Source organism: Trematomus bernacchii, unplaced genomic scaffold (assembly GCF_902827165.1).
Source record: "Trematomus bernacchii unplaced genomic scaffold, fTreBer1.1, whole genome shotgun sequence".
Lineage (NCBI taxonomy): Eukaryota > Metazoa > Chordata > Actinopteri > Perciformes > Nototheniidae > Trematomus > Trematomus bernacchii.
In genome coordinates, this window is record NW_022987739.1 from 25866948 (window position 1) to 25886809 (window position 19862).

At 40.1% G+C, this 19862-nt stretch overlaps 1 protein-coding gene across 1 annotated transcript in view; it reads left to right on the forward strand.

Moving 5' to 3' along the window:
• Positions 1 to 19862, forward strand: part of man1a2 (mannosidase, alpha, class 1A, member 2) — a 126247-nt gene that overhangs the window by 21019 nt on the left and 85366 nt on the right. The window contains exon 3 of the mRNA XM_034147406.1: positions 2990 to 3251. Within this exon, the coding sequence (XP_034003297.1) occupies positions 2990 to 3251 (262 nt within the window). The remainder of the gene's footprint in view (positions 1 to 2989; positions 3252 to 19862) is intronic.

Genomic DNA, 19862 nt, shown 5'->3' on the forward strand with positions numbered 1-19862 from the left:
ATTGCCGTCTTGGTGTTTCAAAATATGTGTTCCATCAATTAAAGTCAGACAGGCTGAGTTGGGATTATGAATATTTATGAGTTGTTTCCAGGGCGATGTTGCATAACTCGGAAGCTGTTTTATTTTGGTCTCTGTTGGCCCCACATTCAGAGTCATGAATGATAGAATTATAAAATGGATGCACATGCTGTTGTTTGAGGGATAATTAGTTTGAAACGTCTGTCTGTTTCCTGGTCGTCTCGCTCATTCACTTCTCATCGACTTCATGTCACAGTCTCAGTTCGTTGGCTCATGGCTCCCTTTCACATAGTGATTCCTCGTTATTCTCCATATCCTAAACATATTTGTTGCTGTTGCCCACATACTGTGATACAAATGCATGCTGGGAAAGGATGCAGCCCCAATTTAACCTGACCAGGATAAGCGACATTGGCAAATGGATGCTTGATGCATGCTGATCACACATCAACCTTTCCAGTTTCCTCCTCTGCTAGCCCTATTTTTCACAATTTATAAGTCTTCTTCCACATGAACTTATGTTTAGTTATTTTCCTCACTTGCTTGGTACCTTGGTGTCTCACCATGAACCTTAGTTTGTTTGTTCTCCTCATTATGTGTGTATACCGTGTTCTACGATATTTGTAAACATTGCCTATAGTTCGAAGTCACAAGGTCCCCTAAAGTCATGTTTTGCTTGTATATTTCAGTTTTATAATGCATTCTTACAGCACTATCTAGTTGCAAGTGCAAGTCTCTCACCCACCAGTGTCCATGCATGAAAGACCTTTACTTTCACTTCATCAATCATGTGCATTTTGTTGCTCTGTTATTCCACCAAACACTCCCTAACACTCTAATAAAGCTGGCTCAGCTTGCACATTATAGTCTCATCATACCAGAGCTACCAATAAAGACATCTGCTCCTACCTGTTTCCTGATCAGCTGTAACGTTGGACAATGTATGGATGTGCACGAGTGCATGTAAAACACAGGAAAATAAAAGTTCAAATAGAAACCAAAATAATCCACAAGGGCTAAGAGCAGGATGATACAACAGCACACTTCTTAAGAAACAAATAAGACTTAATCAGCAGTTTCGACAATCTCTTTTTGCTCCACAGACGCCATAGTTAGCCATAAACAAACATAATATATAACATTTTAAATACGCTGGCCTAGTTTTGAAGCATTTTTACACACACTGAAAACCATATGTGTAGTAGATATTTGGTTGTCAGGTCTAAATGCTAGTCAAAAAAGTATTTAATATTGCATTTTTTACTTCTAACAACCCACACTGCTGTTCTCTTGGCAGACGACAGATTCACATATGCAGGCGTGTCAAAGGGTACAGCCTGAGTAAAACACACACACACACACACACACACACACACACACACACACACACACACACACACACACACACACACACACACACACACACACACACACACACACACAGCATTGTTTCCTGGAGCTTGTGGCTCTCTGTGGAGGATTGCAGCTGAGTCCACACGGATCACAGCAGGTCGCTGGTTCCTCACACATTTCCTGTGTTTATCACACGGAAGATGATTAATAAACACACTCGCATGTTTGCAGTCAGATGACGCACGCAGTTCAATTCAAGATATCTTGTATATCTATTGTAACTGACATATAAAACATTGAAACACTGTTGAATTGTAAGGGAAACAGTGGCACAAACTGTTGCACATATTCATCCTTAATATGTCATATAATAATTTGAACTATGGCAACTTAAGCAGTTCAACCGGGTTGATAAAAACGTATGGGACTGACTTGTGTCCCTTGTTACATTCTTCCTTATTCCATTCATTTCATTTTAATGTTTTATTGTTTAGTATGTTACCTCGTGCAAGACATTCAAACGTTTTACTCCTAAGCTGCCTGAAGGGGATTAATACAGAGGAAATGACCTAAACATTTAAAGATGAATCGTTATAGAACAGCTGACACAGTGTTTTATTTGGCTATGATTGTATTTGTGTAAACCCACATAACACCATGCAAGATGATTTTTAAATCTCCCTTTAGTTACAGCAGAAGAACAGTACCGTGTCATTGTCCTCCTGTCACCATTGCTCCAGCATCCTGCTGTTTTTGTTTTTCATTACCGACCCATGTCCTCATGGGGTAGAGTAGTTATAGCACCCTGGGGCTTGTTACCACCAAAGATGATGTTCTCATTCTGGCACCGCTTGACTTCTCCTTGTGTTCCTCTGCACCTGCCCTCCTTCCTGGAGCAGATGTAATTGCAGCGTGGTGGAGACTTCAGAGACTTTTTTTGGGTGTGATTTTGTCTTGTTTTCTGCAGCTGTTAATTGCAGAGGATGAGAAACCAGTTTTTTTGGTAAATGGTATCACATTTGATATTCTATAGTTCTTAAGTGTCACAAACTGGGCAGAGGTGTTATTTCACACAGCAAACACATCCTTATTTTCATCTTCAACACAGTCTATCATCTATTTCCCAGAGGTTCAGTGTTTCTTCTGGAAGTTCATTTTTAATTAATTTGAAAAAGAGTAACGGCCCGTCCACACGGCGGCGTGCGTTGAAGCTTCAACTCTTCTGCCCATTCACTTTGAATGGGGTGCCGTCACACTTTGCCGAACTGCATTGTGGGAGCGTCGCTTTGCTCGCGTTGCTCGCTTCAAAAGTTGAGCAATGTTCAACTTTTGAAGCTTCGACGGAAGCGTCAGCCAATCAAATCATATGCCAGTACAAGCTCTAGCCAATCAAACCGCGAGCTTGTGTGTCCGGGGCGGGAGATTCATGTGATTGGTTGTTGGTCGAGCTTCAGACACGCCCGCCGGCAAGCTTCAACGCACGCCGCCGTGTGGACGCTGCGTAAGGCTTGGGGAACACTAGCATCCACTTAGTGGAAGCTTTTGGGCATCTAAACAAAGAATGTGAAAATAATAACAATAGAAAATTCACCTTCTGCATTTTACCTACCCCCCACAGGGAGGAGGAGGAGAGCCTGCGGGACAAGATCCGAGCAGACCACGAGCGAGCACTGCAGGAGGCCAAGGAGAAGCTGAGGAAGTCACGTGAAGAGCTGCAGGCTGAGATTCAGACTGAGAAAAACAAAGTAATGGAGGAACTGAAAAAGAAGGATGCGGGGCCTAAACCTTTGCCTCCCGTCCCCATGCCAAAAGTGGTGGGTGTCAGCGATGGTGAGCCTGCAGAGCCGGACGTCAAGGAGAAACGAGACAAGATCAGAGAGGTAAGAGGCCCTTTGACCGCTCTTTGGATATCCTAGTAGTAAGTGGCTTCTCTGCCATTTTTACTGGGATGTGCTTCTATGGCAGCATTTTGGATCATGCACACTGAAGCCCATCATGGGATTGTGTTTGGTTTCTTTACTGCTTCTTACTGATGGGGCCAGCGACACACTGAGGGACTCTTATTAGTAGGAGTGCAGCAATGAAACACTGTGATAAAACTGCACTTAAACTTAGCTGAAATGAATTAAAGCTGAAGCCAAATACTGATTTTAATATATTGTATTATTCTCAATAAAAGCAAGGTCCTGTATACTGAACCTATTAGCATATTATCCTTCTTTGGTGTTCTTATCATCAGAGCTCTAGACGTTTTAAATCTTTCAACTCGGCAAAAGATCTAATGTAGGAAGCTCTATAAATATGACTTTATAATCAGATCAAGTCTGACGTTCTTGCATCAAAGCTCCATTTAGAACATTAACAAGGGCGACATTTAGGACAAGAACAGAGGAAACAGACGTTTAATATCAAATTACAATCGGTGACAATATGTTCAAGACTCAATGAGAACTATTTAAAAAAAGTGCCACTAATTGCCATCATTATCCTGTAAATTCTGTGTATATAATCTAACCTGTGAGACTTTGTGTGTTGGTGATAGTCCGGCTCATATTACTATATCAGTTTCATCAGTGCTTAATTGACATGTCATTCTTTAAAGCCCATCTCTGGGTAAAAACTCGTAGTCTCACAATTTATTCTTTGGGGAAATTTGAATCCCAGCATTTGTGTGGGAGGACCAGTTTCTGATTGACTATACTGTACGTCTGAATACATTTGTGTTGCTGCTGTCTGTCTCTGCGCCAGCTTTCATTGAAGGCAGCATGGAGCCAGACGGGCCGTGCCTGTGCAGAATGCAGATGGTGCTATCTGTGGTCTCGCTCTCTATAGACACTGAGCCAGCCCCGGCCTATCTCCCTTTCTCTGCTCCTCTCCCTTCTTTCTCTTCCCCCTGCAGGTTCTCCTGCATAATTACCTCATATCGTCTCTCTTGAAACAGCACTTGGAGTCAGAACACTGGCGGTGCAAGGGAGCTGGCCCATTCAGTTACAAAACCGCCTTTGTCTCTAAATGCCCCTTTTGTGTCCTTCATAAATACCATTCAGAAAGAATGCTATACACTCCCAAATGAGCAGGAAAGTAGCAGCTGTATTGGCTACAACTCAGTACACCGCACTCCCCTTTTCCTGATTGCCTCGTGGAAGCAAGGAGAAGTCACAGTCACACACCAGCGTACAATTGTGCCTATGACTGGAGCCTTCTCTGTCTCAAACATCCTCGCTGCACACAGACAGCAAGTCGTTTGCCCTGCATTAGTAAAACCCAGGGAGGAGTATCAGCATACATCTTCTTGTCATCATTTATGTTTCATGTAGACAGTAAGTAGTGTAGTGGTAGTTGTGCAGCCAGTGGGTTACCTTGTTACTTTCCAAGGGACTATACCATCTGTCTGACCTGAAGACTGACACTGTCTTTCATGCAATCGTTTTTTAGGGATGTTTTGGTTCAAAGCTCATCACTGTGAAGGATCAATAATGAATATGTTAACCTTTAAAAGACATGGGCTTGCATGAGGTGAAGAAGCCTTGAGTGCTGGTTATCAATTTGCTATTTTACACTTGTTATTTTGAGGTCATTTTCTTATTTCCTTATATTGGATATTCAGAAACTGACGTGATGCAGGTCTTTCTTCTATGCTAATATCCTACTGTAGAATGTCATTAGAATGCATGCAGATGCACTGATACTCCCTGTAGTACCTAAATGAATATCAATAACGAAATGCATTGACTCAGATGAAGCTTCTAAATATCCCTGCTTTTTGAGCGTGTTCTGGTGATAATGATAAGTAGTTATGAGTCTAAATAACCTCATAACGAGACAATTTGAATTAGGGCTGAACGATGAATCGATTTTAAATCGAAATCGCGATTTTAAATGATGCAATTATCAGATCGCAAAGCCTGCGATTTTTTTGTTTTTTAGTGTAGTTTTTGTTCTTCTTGTGTGTCAGTCATCCACACCAATCAGAAGTGCTGTGCTCCACATGTACCAGTCATTGTTAACCAATCAGAAGTGGCCCATGATAGTAGGTGATAGACAGATTGATCCAATCACCTGCCAAGTATTTTTGCAATACTTTTCCAAAAGGCTTCCAATGGAGCTTTCCTGATGCTTTGGTGAAACAAAGCATCTGAGTCAGGTTAGTAATGCTCCATCACATGTTTCTATTACAGGGTGAATCTTAATCTGAAGCTTGACTTTAAAGCAACCCAACGGAAGTTTCATGTAAGTTTAGTTCTTTCACTCGTAGCTCGGGCTGCGGGGGTGCTAGAGACGGGAGCACGTTGATACGACCTTCCTAGCCGGAGATATGGCCGCATTTTACAACAAACTTCCTTTGGGTCGCTTAAAAACAAATATCGCAAATCGAATCGCAATCGCAATATCTGTCAGAAAAATCGCAATTCTATTATTTCCCCAAATCGTGCAGCCCTAATTTGAATCTCTATTTTAGCATCTTTGTCGTCTTTATCTGCACTGGGATTTGTGAATAAAATAACCGTTGCTGTGGAGAGCAATCGGGGAAATTGCTCGGATCCAGCAGCGCACTTTGCTGCTCTGTGGACCAGCCACTCAGGCCCTTTGTTCGTCCAAAAATAGAAATGAAAGTCCTTTCTATGCCATTAAGATACATATTTTATAGTCTGTACAGAGCACAAGAAACGACTTTTCCCAGCACTTCCATCATTTCACAGCTCTGTGCTCTTTCGCTATTCTGCTAATTACCCGACCCACACATTAGCGGCCATTAAACCTCAGTCTGGAGATGGAGAGCGCTTTAGGGCAATACACGGAAAGAGATGGAATGAATTGAACTATTAACTGTTCCAATACTATTCACCTGGCACATCATGAAGTATTGCTCGCCCAGAGCTGTTGGAGTTAATGACCACAGTTCACATTCAATAAGGTTTGTTCATCAATAATGTTAAAAAAACACTAGTTAGACGAGGCAATTTGTAGATACGGTTATGCAGGAATCAAAAGAACGTTTAATCGAATGGAAGAAGGTAATGCGCCTCTTTGAGTTCTCGTTATTTTCCAATAAACATAATTAACATATGATGTTTTGAAATCTAGTACGTTTTCAGTCGTAGGACAAATATAAAAACTCCCTCAACTTTGGGATTTTAGCCTTTGCAGACCGTTTACATGCACAAAAACATATATAACACACTACAGAAAAGGGAAAGCCAAAAAAGCACAACAGGGCCCCTTTAACTTGCATGTACTGTTCTATTACATTTTAATATGTCAGTGAATCCTCATGTTAAAAAGACGGCAAAATGCTATTCTATTCTCTTGAAGATGGAGGAATACAGAAAGTAAATGAACAACTTTCTTGTGAAGTACGGCACCTACATCAGAACTCAGTTGTCCTCAGTGCAGATTACATAAATAATGTTCCCATGGCAACACACAGCTACAGTTTCATAACGGGCAAGAGAAGGCTTTCTACTTTTTATCTGTGTGTGTGTGTTCTCCCTTCAGAGAATCCAACATCCTTAATGACATATTGCTTGGAAATGACGCAGACTTCCTTCCACTGATTGGTAATTGCAGTTCAGAACCACCACAGACTTTAAAAGGAAGGGAGGAATCTCTCAGTTCAGAGCCTCGTGGCCTACTTTGGCTCGTCTTGAGGCGGTTCAATGTTGGAAAGACGACTTGGCTCTCCATTGGCTCAGCTGTGACTGTTGAGTGATCAGCAAACGATTACCGATTTGCACCTGGCATTGTAGAGAGAGAGCCGTGGACTGTGGCTGTAAAGCCCAGATAAATCGATGGGCAAAGCAGTCCTCTTTAAGTGAGATCTAAATGATGCCGCTATCCAGATGTATCGGCCCATAAAGACACGGAGAAGTTTTCCAATCGAGACGTGGAATATCTACAAAGATGGCCAATGAGTTTCCCCTTCCTCCATCGCTTGTACTTAACCATCTCTTTATTTCTGTTGCATCCTCACTCATCATCTCGCTCACTCACTCTCTACGAAGCCTTGACAGTGCTTGGCAGATGGCCTTGTATGTTGATTGCACACCAGCCCTATACTGTGTGTGTGTGTGTGTGTAGCACAATCGCCTCCAGGGTAGGGCACAGCTCTGCTTTCATTATCCTCCTGCATTCTGTCTCTTTCTAACTCTACCCCATCACTTGCTTGTTCTCCTATCTTGGTCTTTAACCCTTCCTTTCCCTCCCTCTTATCACTCTTTTCTTGTTTTCTCCCTTATGTCGTTCTGACCATCCCTTCTTTCTCTTTCTGTCTGCTGCAGTCCTCCCCCCCCTTCTGTCCTCCTTTAAGCTCAGTGTCATTTGGCAGACTCCTCGAAGGAATATCCCTCATCCGCGGCTCATGAAATCATCTGTTTTTCTAAAGATTGCTGTATTGATTTGTGCTGAGCAATGAGCACTTCTCATCTGCAGACAACACAGTATATATTTGAGTCGAACAGAATGGGCAAGGTTAAACAAAATGTACATCAATGGGCTGGGTGACGAGACATTCCCTGGCTTCGTGATGTTGTTGTTGTTGTTTCACCTTCTTTTAAACATGGGTTGGGTCTGGGCTACAAATAGTTTTTTGCGAGGCAATCATGTTTGTTCCTGTCATGCCTGATGGGCTCGTGTAAGCCGACCTTTTGTAGCATGTCTTATGGAAGGAGGTGACATTTGACAACCAATCCTTTCTGCTAAACCCATAATGTATTTCTATACATTATTTATGGTGCTATATGTCAACTTGGCCCCCAGCTGATTAATGTATTCCTGAATACAGGTGTTAACCTTCAAGAAAGTGGACATGTACACAGGATACGTCTGGTAGTTCGACACCATTATGGTTAATTCAAAGTACTGCTTTTAAATGTGCGAGGTCATTTATCTTTTAATTATGAGCAGCATAGTGGGAAAGATCTTCATGGATCAGGGCTGAGATATCTACACGGAAAGGCAACAATCACTGGCTTTTAAATCCACATTAAAACATTCAAACCCTGTGTGTCTATCTGGTTCACTTGTTAACAAACTGCCATCAATATGTAACACAACATATAGAGCTAATTTAGGCTAAATACACGGCATAATTAAGGTTAACATTGAAGTTAAATATCTTACAAGAATGCACAATCACTCCCAAGCTAGAATAACTGCAGGCTCCCATTTTTACCATTTTTACCAATGCAGCATGAGGCCATTGTTACAGTATTATCTCTCTAAGGTAAACCAGATCATAAGCAACCAAAATACAAAAGAAAAAATAATCATATATATGGGTTCAGAGCGATAATTGAGGACAGCTTTGAGCAAAGCTTTTGTGATCATTCAGAGAGAGGCATGCTTACACTGAAGATACATTAAACCAAGGTTATAACACAATGAGCAGCTGCAAAGGAGAGTACTTATTGAGGAAAGACATCCAATACATCTCTACAAAGCATAGGCATTTGTAAAGGCGATAGTCGTGAACTTCTAAAACTTTGAAAGAGGTTATTCCAATTACTTGCCACATATTGTTTAAGCCTATCAAACTGATCTGAACTTATGCAGCACCTACAATTCATTATTAAACGTTTTCCCCCTTTCAAATAGGCACAATTGGTATAAAAGTATAACAACTTGAAAGACAGGCAAACCTGTACTTTACATTCTTCAAGAAGTCTACCAATTATGTTCATAAAGGACTCTCATTTATTTTCTCTTTGTTCAATGTCAGTGGATAGCGATCACTTTTTTCCTTTCAACATTAAAGTACAACTTTTTACAGAAATCATGTAAAATGTTGGCCTTAACATCTTAAACCTTCTTAACTTCGGCTGTATCTTTCTCCAGTCTCTGCTTAAATGTAATTTAGCCTTTACAAAATCACTTCTTCTTCAAATCGTTTTTTTAGAGGGTTTGCTTCCGAGTCTTTCTTAATTACACAAAACATTAGTAAAGCTGGTGTCAAGGTTTTGTCAGACTCTTATGAGAAACCTGACAATACAATGCATCTAATGAAACTACCCCATGCAACAACATTTGTATAAACTGCAGTCAAATACATACTGAAACAATGCACTCCCAAGCTGAAATAATTGCAGGACTTGTTTTTCAAATAATATAGCCTACTGGAACTCTTGAATTTAATGAATAAATAATGAGCGTTCCAGATCACTCTTGTAAAGTTAAATACGTTTTCTTAACCTGCTGATTTGCATCTCTCATTAAGGTTTGCATCACAGTAGCAGCTTCAGGACTAATGTCATAAGACTGTATTTGTGCAATCCTGACTGGTTTAATATTTTCATTTTTATACCATTTCTTAACCTTGTATTGAAATAAATCAGCATTAACACACAGGTAATAATATACATTTGTTAACATACACAGAATGATTAAAACGCTGTGATATGTACTTTCTAAATGTATACATCTGAGCAGGACAGCATCCAGAGCATGTGGGTGTTTTTATGGGCTGCTATCCCACTCATGTGCACAGTACGCTTTGTGCAGGACAAATATAATTGTATGCATATTATATATACACACAGAATTCTTTTCATCCTCCCACCTGCACAGCTTCTCTCTTTTAACCTCTTAAGCCCTGAGCCTGTTTTTCAGGTCTCAGGCTCGAAAATGACATTCCCAGAACAAATGACCATATCTTCCCTTCTAAAAGGGTTAAATTAATCATCTTTATTCTCAAAGTAATGATAAACCTGTGAGTTGGATGTAGAAAAGTCAGAATCAATATAGATGTTTTTTATTTTAAAGAAAATTCAGATTTTACATAGTAAAAAACTGTAAATTATAGTGTCCGTCCAAAGATTCTTTTTTACTTATAGTGAAAACTACCCTTGGATGATGGGTTAGTAGACTAAAAGCTTTAGGAATCCAAAGTACAACATATAATAAGTACCCTGTATCAAGATTGATGCAAAACAAGTGAAATTTGACCTTTTTAGAGAGGTTTAGTCAAAAACCCCACTTCTGGGGTCATTTGGGTGGATTTGACCTATCTCTGGCCCCCCTTGGTCGATTTTGATGAATGAAATCTCTTTATAACCGCTAGAGCCAATGGAATCGAGGGAAAGTTATATACACACCAAAACGTTAACAAATAGAGTGGCGAAGTCCCTCCCCTTCCGGTGGACCCCCATGGGACCTTATTTCGGAAAAATTATGTATTGAAGTCAATGGAGAGAGAAAGATTATCTTTCGATCCCGTTTGAATTGTGCCACGAATTACACATATGATGTTTGTCAATTTAAAAGATAATTTTGCAAGTCAAAAAAAAAAAAGTGTCGTAAAACTGTGAAGTAACACATTTGTTTGTGTGAAACGCTCAATGAACTACATCTCTGGTCTCACAGAACAACACACGTCACCAAGATGGCCGTCACTACTGTCAACAAAACGATTGACTACCCTCACTATCACCACAATGAAATACGTCCTGAAGAATGTCATGCAAAGCTGCCTGCCTGCCTGCCTTCGATTCTCTCTGAACTGCCTGGTCGTTTTAATGCTTAATGTCAACCATTTGTGCAGATAGCATGAAGTAGAGAAGATCGCTAGCGTTAGCGTTAGCATTTCTCCCCCGGGCTTAAATTGTGTATTATAGAATGATCACACAGGTGACAGTACTATTCAAAGGGTTCACGAAATATGACTACTACTCTTACTGTTTAACATGTTGGGTTACTTCATGTTACTTCATGTTAAGGCTAATAAAAATGACACGGCTGTAATGCTAACTAACGTGCTAGCTACTAGCTAGCTTGATCCAGACACTCCTAGTCCTTTCATCAGACGGGAAGCGAAAGAATGAGCAAGACCCATTGCTGGTATGATAACAACCTGGTACTAAGCACACAGGCATCTTGTGAAAGTTATCTTATCTTAGCCAGCGCCATATAGATAGATTATATCTATATGGCGCTGATCTTAGCTATTGTGACATCACTTACGCGACTCTGGGATTTGTAGTCTTTCTAGTTGCGTATTTTTCAAAGTCTTATATTTCAACAGTTTTAAGACAAACTGTGACTTTTTTGACATGGAAATGATTTTTTAAGATTGACAAACATCATATGTGTAATTCATGGCACAATTCAAACGGGATCGAAAGATACGTTTTCTCTCCCCATTGACTTCAATGCATAATTTTTCCGAAATAAGGTCCCATTACCCGGAAGTAGGTGGGCGTGACTTCGCCACTCTATAAGGAGTGAGAGTGACGCGTTACCAAAACCGGAAGCTGCATACACTCTGGTGGCTACCATTAGCAGCTAACTTTTCCGCTCCGATTTTTACATAAAAAATGGAATTATCGATTATAAATAATTTCTTCAAAGGCACAGGTACATTATCAACCTATGGATCAACAGTTGTAGCATTTTTTTTTCTTCGTTTTAATGCCATTGAACACGTCTTTTGACCTAATTGACAGCTACGGTGAGACGATCTGCCGTAAAAGCTCCGTAAAGGTACGTGTTGTGATGTCTGTGTTTGCTTCCCCTGTCGCAAGTTTGGATCGCTCAGTGATGATACTATACCTAAATAATCAGTGGAGTCTCAGCTTTAAGAGGCTATATTGTATGTGCAGCTACGATAAGTAATAAGGGTATCTTTATCTTGAATTGTGTGCCGCAGTGCGTTAGAATTTTTTCGCTCAGGGGTCATTTAGACGCTTCTTATGAGACTTGTGTTTTGTTTTGGTAAAAATGGTTCATATCTTCAGTTAGCTGAGATTCTTCCCGTTAATCTGGTGCTACACATTAATAGTTTCATAAATGTTAAGAAGCCCTGAGACATTATCTCGAAAACAAAACGGTGGGAGGGGTCCAATGGGGGGACCGCCGTGCTTATGAGGTTAAACCCCTGATGAACAATTTGTTACTTTTTAAACCTTGTGAAAATTCCACTAAACGATCTGACAAACTGTTTTTGATTGAAGATCTGGTCGTTAATGCCTTATTATGTGTAAGGCAGAGAGCTTCTCAATCGTTTTAAATTCAGGAGAGCTGTAATGAACCTCACCAATTAGAGTTGAGGTGATGGAGAGAGCGACAGTGAAGCTGACAGAGGACAGGGTCACCTGACAGCAGCTCTCTGTTCCTCTGGGCTGCGAACAGATCAGCTCCATCTAGGACAACAAAAACCACCAAATAAATCCAGGGTCATTTCTTCCTCTAAATCAACAAGCAAGATCACAGAACTGACAGTGAGATACCTTTCCACTGTTTCACCCCTTATCTTTTCTGTTTGCAATACGTCTACACCTGTATGTTAGCATGTGTGCATATCTTTGTCAGTATATCATGAATTAATATGATAGTCTACCTGGCAGCTGTTGTCATGTTAACTGCACAGTGCTGCAAGAGATAAAGAAGAAGAATCCTGCATGCAAGGGCATCATAGATCAAGCCACATTCTTTCCCCCTCAAGAGCGAGCAGGCAGGGCAGAAAACATTTTATGCTTTCAATAACTCTGATGTCTGACATTTCCGAATTGCCTGCCATAGAGAAAGGGAGGGCAGCGTGAGGGAATGGGTTTCTGCAGGTTCTCGTGGAATAGCAGAAATGTTGCATGTGTAGGGGGCTTTAATAGTTTATGTGGAGGGAGCGTGCTTAACCAAGGTGGGAATGTTGGAATACAAACTAAATTTAACATAAGGTATCTTGCATAAGCCTGTTGAACAAGATGTTTGCACTTGCAAAGCCGTTTCAGTATGCAAAAAGAACTGTGTTTACAAAAGATAGCTATTTACATGTATTTACGTATATCTTAGGCTTTTTGTCATCGAGAAAAACCCGGAGAGGAGTAGTTTCGATATGTCAACAGCCACATATTCAATCTGCAGCTAGTCAGTTTAGCACGTTTAAACTACCACAGCATCCTTAAAGGTGGGGTAGGTAATTCACTTCAGAAACACTTGTTATATTCCATGGAATGCTCTTAACATCCCGATAGCAATGAATATATTAAAGGTAGGGTAGGTAAGTTTGAGAAACCGGCTCGAGATACACTTTTTGTTATATTCCATGGAATGCTCTTAACATCCCGATAGCAATGAATATCTTAAGTGCTTTGACCAAAAATCCATAAAGAAATGTCATCTGTGGAAGCCGTAGTCCTGTAAAAAGCACGACCAATCATTTTAGCCGGCCCGGCTAAAGTAACTGGATGGCCTACTTGCCTGTCAGCCTTCCATCTGTGCACAAACTTATCTCGTGCCCTCATTGGTCATGTGCGCATTCGTGTGTGTTGGAGGAGGGGCTCTGTAAGGAAGTGGCAGATTTTCTCCGGTTGTGTATTTTCAAATTCTAGCGATCTCGAGCCGGTTTCTCAAACTTACCTACCCTACCTATAAATGCTTTGACAAGAATAAATACATAAATATTTAATCTGTGGAAGCCGTGGCGCTGTAAAAAGCACGACCAATCATCTGAGCCGGCCCGGCTAAAATAACTGGATGGCCTACCTGCCTGTCAGCCTTCCATCTCGTGCACAAACTTATCTCGTGCCCTCATTGGTCATGTGCGCGTTCGTGTGTGTTGGAGGAGGGGCTCTGTAAGGAAGTCTGAAGGAAGGGGCAGATCTTTTTTCGGCTGCGTACTTTCAAATTCTAGCGCACTCGAGCTGGTTTCTCCATTCTTACCTACCCTACCTTCAAGTTTACCCTCCATTTTTGCCCAAGTTGAAGTTGTAATCCACCATTAGTAAATGATCTTTAAGGAAATCTAAATAGATGCATTAAAACGGATGATTATATTATTGTTATTGTTTCCTTATCTTGCGGTCTGGTTAGTTTCAGAAAGTCAGAAGAGACTAGCTTGTGTACAAAGCAACCATCATTTCTCCTTGGGTCTTAGTCAAGGTCTTAAAAACATTTATAACAGAATCCAAAGATGAAACTAATTAAGATGCAGCACCCTGTATACTAAATGCAACCTGTGGTGTCAGGAAGGATTATTTAATGACTGTCATTAACACTGATGATGATTCACCTCCGCCCCACCTGCAAGAATGAAACAAACGTATTATCATTATATTGATAAATGTTTTATTTATCACGCTAGTTTCTCTCTGCTCCCTTGAACTCTGCTGTGTGTCTGCTGATTGGGTGAATTACTTTCTCACTGTGATAATGTCAAAACTGCTGTAGTTCTTTAAATGAATCACAGGCCATTATTCATCTGTAATTATTTAAGATATCAGAAAAATATTATTTTAGTTAGGGGCTTATTTTGATGTAAATTAGGTATTTTAATAACAAAGTGGTCCTTCAGCTCTGCCTGCTGTTAACCAAAAAATAAATCAAAATGTCTCTCATTAAAATTTGATTGCTTTCAGGTTTTATGGAAATATATTCAATTTGAATGAGGCTTAACATACTGGGCACTTACGGACACATATAAATCAAAAAGCACCAGATGGAGTCATCTCTCTTTTTTTAACTAATCAATTAAAAGAGATGCCTAACAAATTAATATCTGATGCTAAAAAAGTTATTCCACTCTAGTCATTAAAAATCTATTAGATACGTTTTTTCCATCCATAAACCTTTAAAAGTGACATCATGATGGAAGCAGTGATTTGTGAGATTTCTTAGTGGGTTCCATACATTTCGCTGCTGTAAACATATCTTATGCCATTATCAGTTTGAACTCTGGGCTTGGTATCTGTGCAGAAACAGCCGATCTACACTCTTTTACTGTCTCGGTTTTACAGGGAATTTATTGCCACCCTTCGTCTAAGTGCCATGAATGTATTTACAGCAAGAAGCGATTCAGATGTCACATTCTCCCCGTCCTTGTGCATCTTCTGAAAGGCCTTCAGTTAAGCCAGATAGGGAGCCTTCATGGGGTGAGTCGGAGGGAGATGAGAAAGACGAGGGCGGGCGGACGGGTGCTTTAAATCCGTCAAACTGACTGTGGAGGTCACTCGGAGCAGCATATAACTCCAGGTCAGCTCTCCAGCCCCCCCAAACCTCCAAAAGCGTGTCACTGTGATCCTCCTCTGTGGGAGCTAAGCTGATTTTTAATTTGTCTTTTTTCAAACAATGGCAGAAGTAATGGCCTTGCCCTGTGCTGCTGGCTCGAAGGGGATTTATGAATATTTTACTGCCCTGTGGTTATGTGTGTCAGTACATTGTGATCGTGTATGTGTGTGTGTGTGTGTGTGGCACATCAGGGATAAGGGTGCATGAATCATGGCTGGTCTTTTGGGAAAGAGATGGCTGGGGGCAGATTGTTCTCCTCTCTACAACAGGCAGCAAGCAGACAATCTGTTGCCATTGTGAAGGTCACAGCTCCTAATGGACTGTGCAACCTTCCTCTGCTGAAAAGTTACATTAAAGATCTGAGTGCCATGCAAGAACGCACTAATGCACAATTTCAATTGCAGGGTTTTGCCTTTTAGAATACATTGTAAAACGATTGTTGTGCAGTCTTGAATGTGGCTGAATGAAGCTTGCCTTAAGTGTTCACCACAGGTTAGTTTGTTCTCATCGACCTTGGGGCAGCACTTAGTGCCCAGAGAGATTTCTGCATAACGTTATTGCATCATTTTGGCAGAGTTTAAATCAGTTTGAACTTTTAGACTGCATTTAACATTTTTGAAGCAATGAAATTGACATGCAAACAAATGTTTTGGTATGTCAGCCAACAAAATAAGAAATCAAATGAGAAACACTTTCCTTTCCAAAAAAACAGCACCCTGTTGAATAAAGAGATGGGTGGTTTTAGATTTCCCTCAAATATGAATAACCCAGGACCACTCGTGGGCTACCAGTTTAATCCAAAACAAGCTGGAGCATAAACTGTTTAATGTTACATTTACAGTGGCTACATAGAGACTGGGCAACATATAACTGAGCAGATTGCTACTGAAAGAGATGATGGAGCGAGAGTCTTTCAATGATCTTGGGTACAGATCAAGAAAAAAGGCATGCTTTATTTACTTATGGTTCTTAGACACAGATGCCACATGGGAATTTGAGTCGTTTTAAACAGTGTGCGCAGTGTACTGATTAAGAAAAGGAAACTGATTGATAATGATACAGTGCATGACTCCGGGGTCACCTGAAGATTGTGGGGGCCTTAGTGACGGATTAAAATAGCTACTTGTGAAAATGTCATTGACTACATTTACATGCATATTGTTATTCCACTATTATTTCAGATATGACAATATTCCAAAGTTAATACAGGTCGTGTTGACGGTGTATCATGCATGCAAAGTATTTGATTATGACGTGGGATAAGCTGTTATTATTTAGGTTTTATGAGCAGTTGCATAAGAAAATGCATCTCAATTTGGGTTTTTACTGTAGTTTATGAAAAATGTCCTTTGTGTTGTACAAAATAAAACTAGCAAACAGTTTGCAAGGCTGGGCTAAAGTTGCCAACAAACAACAATGTTTATGGTTGAGAGGAGAATCGCAATTACTTTTATACATCATTAACAACATGGCTGTAGTTGGGAAAATAATGAAAATGTAAGTGGTTTAAAGGTCCTAGCTGTAGGAAGTACGTCATATGGTGGTTTACATTCATTGGAACATGAACAGTCTTTATGTAAAGTCTAATATTAATGACATTTCCAAAACCCTGTATACTGCTTATTGAGATTATTGTGTTTTGCACGACTCAAACAATTATATTGTATGTATTTTAACATATTCGTTGTAAACTTAATTAAAGGGAAATCATACCAGGCTTTCTGTAATTAACAATATAAAGGAGCCCAGGCAAGAATATATTATAAAGTATATCTTTTTGGAAAGGATTACAGTGACTCCCAGCTTTATCAAGCAGCTGCCACAGAAAAGATGATGAATCATGCAAAAGAACAGACTGTGTGTCAGTCTGTGTAACTTGGGAGCGCTGTACGGGATGAACAGGCGCTCTTCATTCTCTCTTCATTCTCTTCAAGCTGCTGGCTGTCGTCACGCTCACAGTCGCACATGTAGAAATCCACAGTGAGCACTAAGTGACAAGAGGACTAACCACCACCAGGACTCACTGGGGCTTACAGCTGAGTGTGGGGCGGAGAAGCCAGGGGACAGAAAGTGAACGCTAGGCAACGTTTGACATGATGGACGTGGTTTATAGGAACTTAGACCCTAACCATAACTGCAGCGGTCAGACTTTATAACCAGCACGGCCCCTAGTAGACCCCCCCCCCCCCACACACACACACACACACACACACACACACACACACACACACACACACACACACAACAACACAGACTATGGCCCAATCCCAAACCACCCTACTCCTACACACTCCCCCTCCGTGACGGAGTGAACTCCGTGGAGTGACACTCGCAGCTCAACGAGGCTCCCTCCTGTCAGATGGAGGGAGTAAATACAGCGGCAAGCTTTGGGACAAACTCCCCTCTCTCCGGCAGAAACAGGAAATGCCGTAACTGTATGTAACAACGGTTTCAAATCAGCATCTCTTTTGACAAAACATTCAAATTAATAACAAAAATAAAACTCCAAACATCTTTCATTGTGTTACTTTTTTGTAAAGCTCTTTTAGTTTTAAACCTGATTTTTATAAGCTTCTTAGTTTTTGCAACAATCTGTAAATATACACAACTTTATAATAAAATGCTTGGTTTGGGATTGGGCCTAAAACACCTCTTGTTGTTAAATACCAACTATTTGCAATATGTGCAATAAATATATATTATATATGCCGTTAAAAACTGTGCAATATACCTGGCGGCTAAATCCTCAGAACTGTTACAGGATGTGTATTTTTGTCAAATGTAAACTTTTTATCATTTCTTTTTTATCTTTAGTGCTTTTTTTATGCATGCTTAGGTAACATTAAGCTGTCTTTGGCGCTTTTCTGCTGTAACAATGTAAAATGATCCTCTGGGGGACTAATACAGGGATTCTGATTCTGTTCTGGTGCAGGTAGGGGCTAGGGATTTGTATTTGGTTTAGTTTAAACAACATTTCTTCTACTTAGTCTCATGGTAGCTATATTTTCTTTTTGAAATGTATTAAAACAAGTTTGTTGAGAGTGAGTCTCACACTACACGGTACAGATTAAAATAATACTGTTTTAATAAATCTCCAAGTACAATATAAAATAATAAATATTATTACAAAAGTGTAAGACAGAGGTGAATGATTTGTTTACTATTTAAAAGTGTCTAATTAAATGTTATGTTCACTTTGCTATTTAACTTAAAACATGAAATCATTTCTCTAAATACATTTCCATCTTGAGTTGTAGTTTCGCTTTTATATTTTCCACGCGGTTTACAGCCTTGAGTCTTTCCATTGGTCTCCTTGAAGGTTTTTCCCCCTAAATTGTTGCTATACATTCTAATGTACTGTTCCTCAGCAGGTTGGACACCATTTAAAGGAAGTCAATATGTGTGTGGTAGATTTGTGTTTGCTTGTCATTTAGAAACATGATTACAGTGTTATAGGAAAGAGGCAGTTGGGTGAGAGTGGGCTTCAGCATTTTCCAGACTCGCAACCAAAATCAATGCATATCCCCTTCAAGTGATCCCTTCACTGTGGATGCAGTCTATGCTGACAAGTAATTGAATGTAATAGTATTCTTTGAAATAATCAAAACTAGAAGGGCACTCTTGAGAGCGCAGAACAGGGCTTGAGAGAAAAATAATGCAATATAATAATAATAGGTTCTTCTTCCTCCGCCCAAGCTACAGCCTTACACCAAGTTTAATGTAAATCAGGGCTGTAGTTTTTTCTCTTACACGGCTGACAAACAAACAAACAAAAACACACACATCGAAAATAAAGACTAACCTTCTAGGCAGAGTAAACAATCTGCTAGTTGGGTTAGATAATGTCACAATGATTTAATGATAAGAACCTTGCCTTTCTTGTGTAAAAATATATAAAATGTTTGCTAATATTCACAGCCGATCTAGATCTTAATAGCTGCTAATTCAACATATTGAATGATCTGGTCAAATATGCCACTTAAATAGGGAAATCCCAGCCACACCGCTTAGTCTATGGAAACAATATGATTGGAAAGTTCATTTGCTGCGAGTGTCACATTTTGAGGTATTTTCCCATAAAGTGAACCATCTTCTGGAGTTCATTTCCTCCATAAAAGGCTTGTCTCGGTGTAACATTTTGATAGCACTTTAATTTATTCATGGCTTGCCTCAAAGTGCTGAACAAGAAGATGCATCATTTATCAGATTTTCACAACTGTCCAGATTTAACCGCACAGAAGGTTGCAAAACGTAAACAGCAGATAGTTTGTTGAAATAGAGCTGGGCGATAATTCTAGGAATTTGGCACTACTTCTGACCTTTTGATTTCACAGCGCCAATGATAAAGTGTTCTTATTGGAAATATTAATTGCAGGTTAACTTGACTTGTCAGAGTTTACAAAAATGTTGGTTTGGGCTCCAAATGTTCTTTCTGTGCTGCCAATTTTCCAATCATTACTGATGAGGTTCAGTTCAAATGTGAGATGAACCAGCCACCC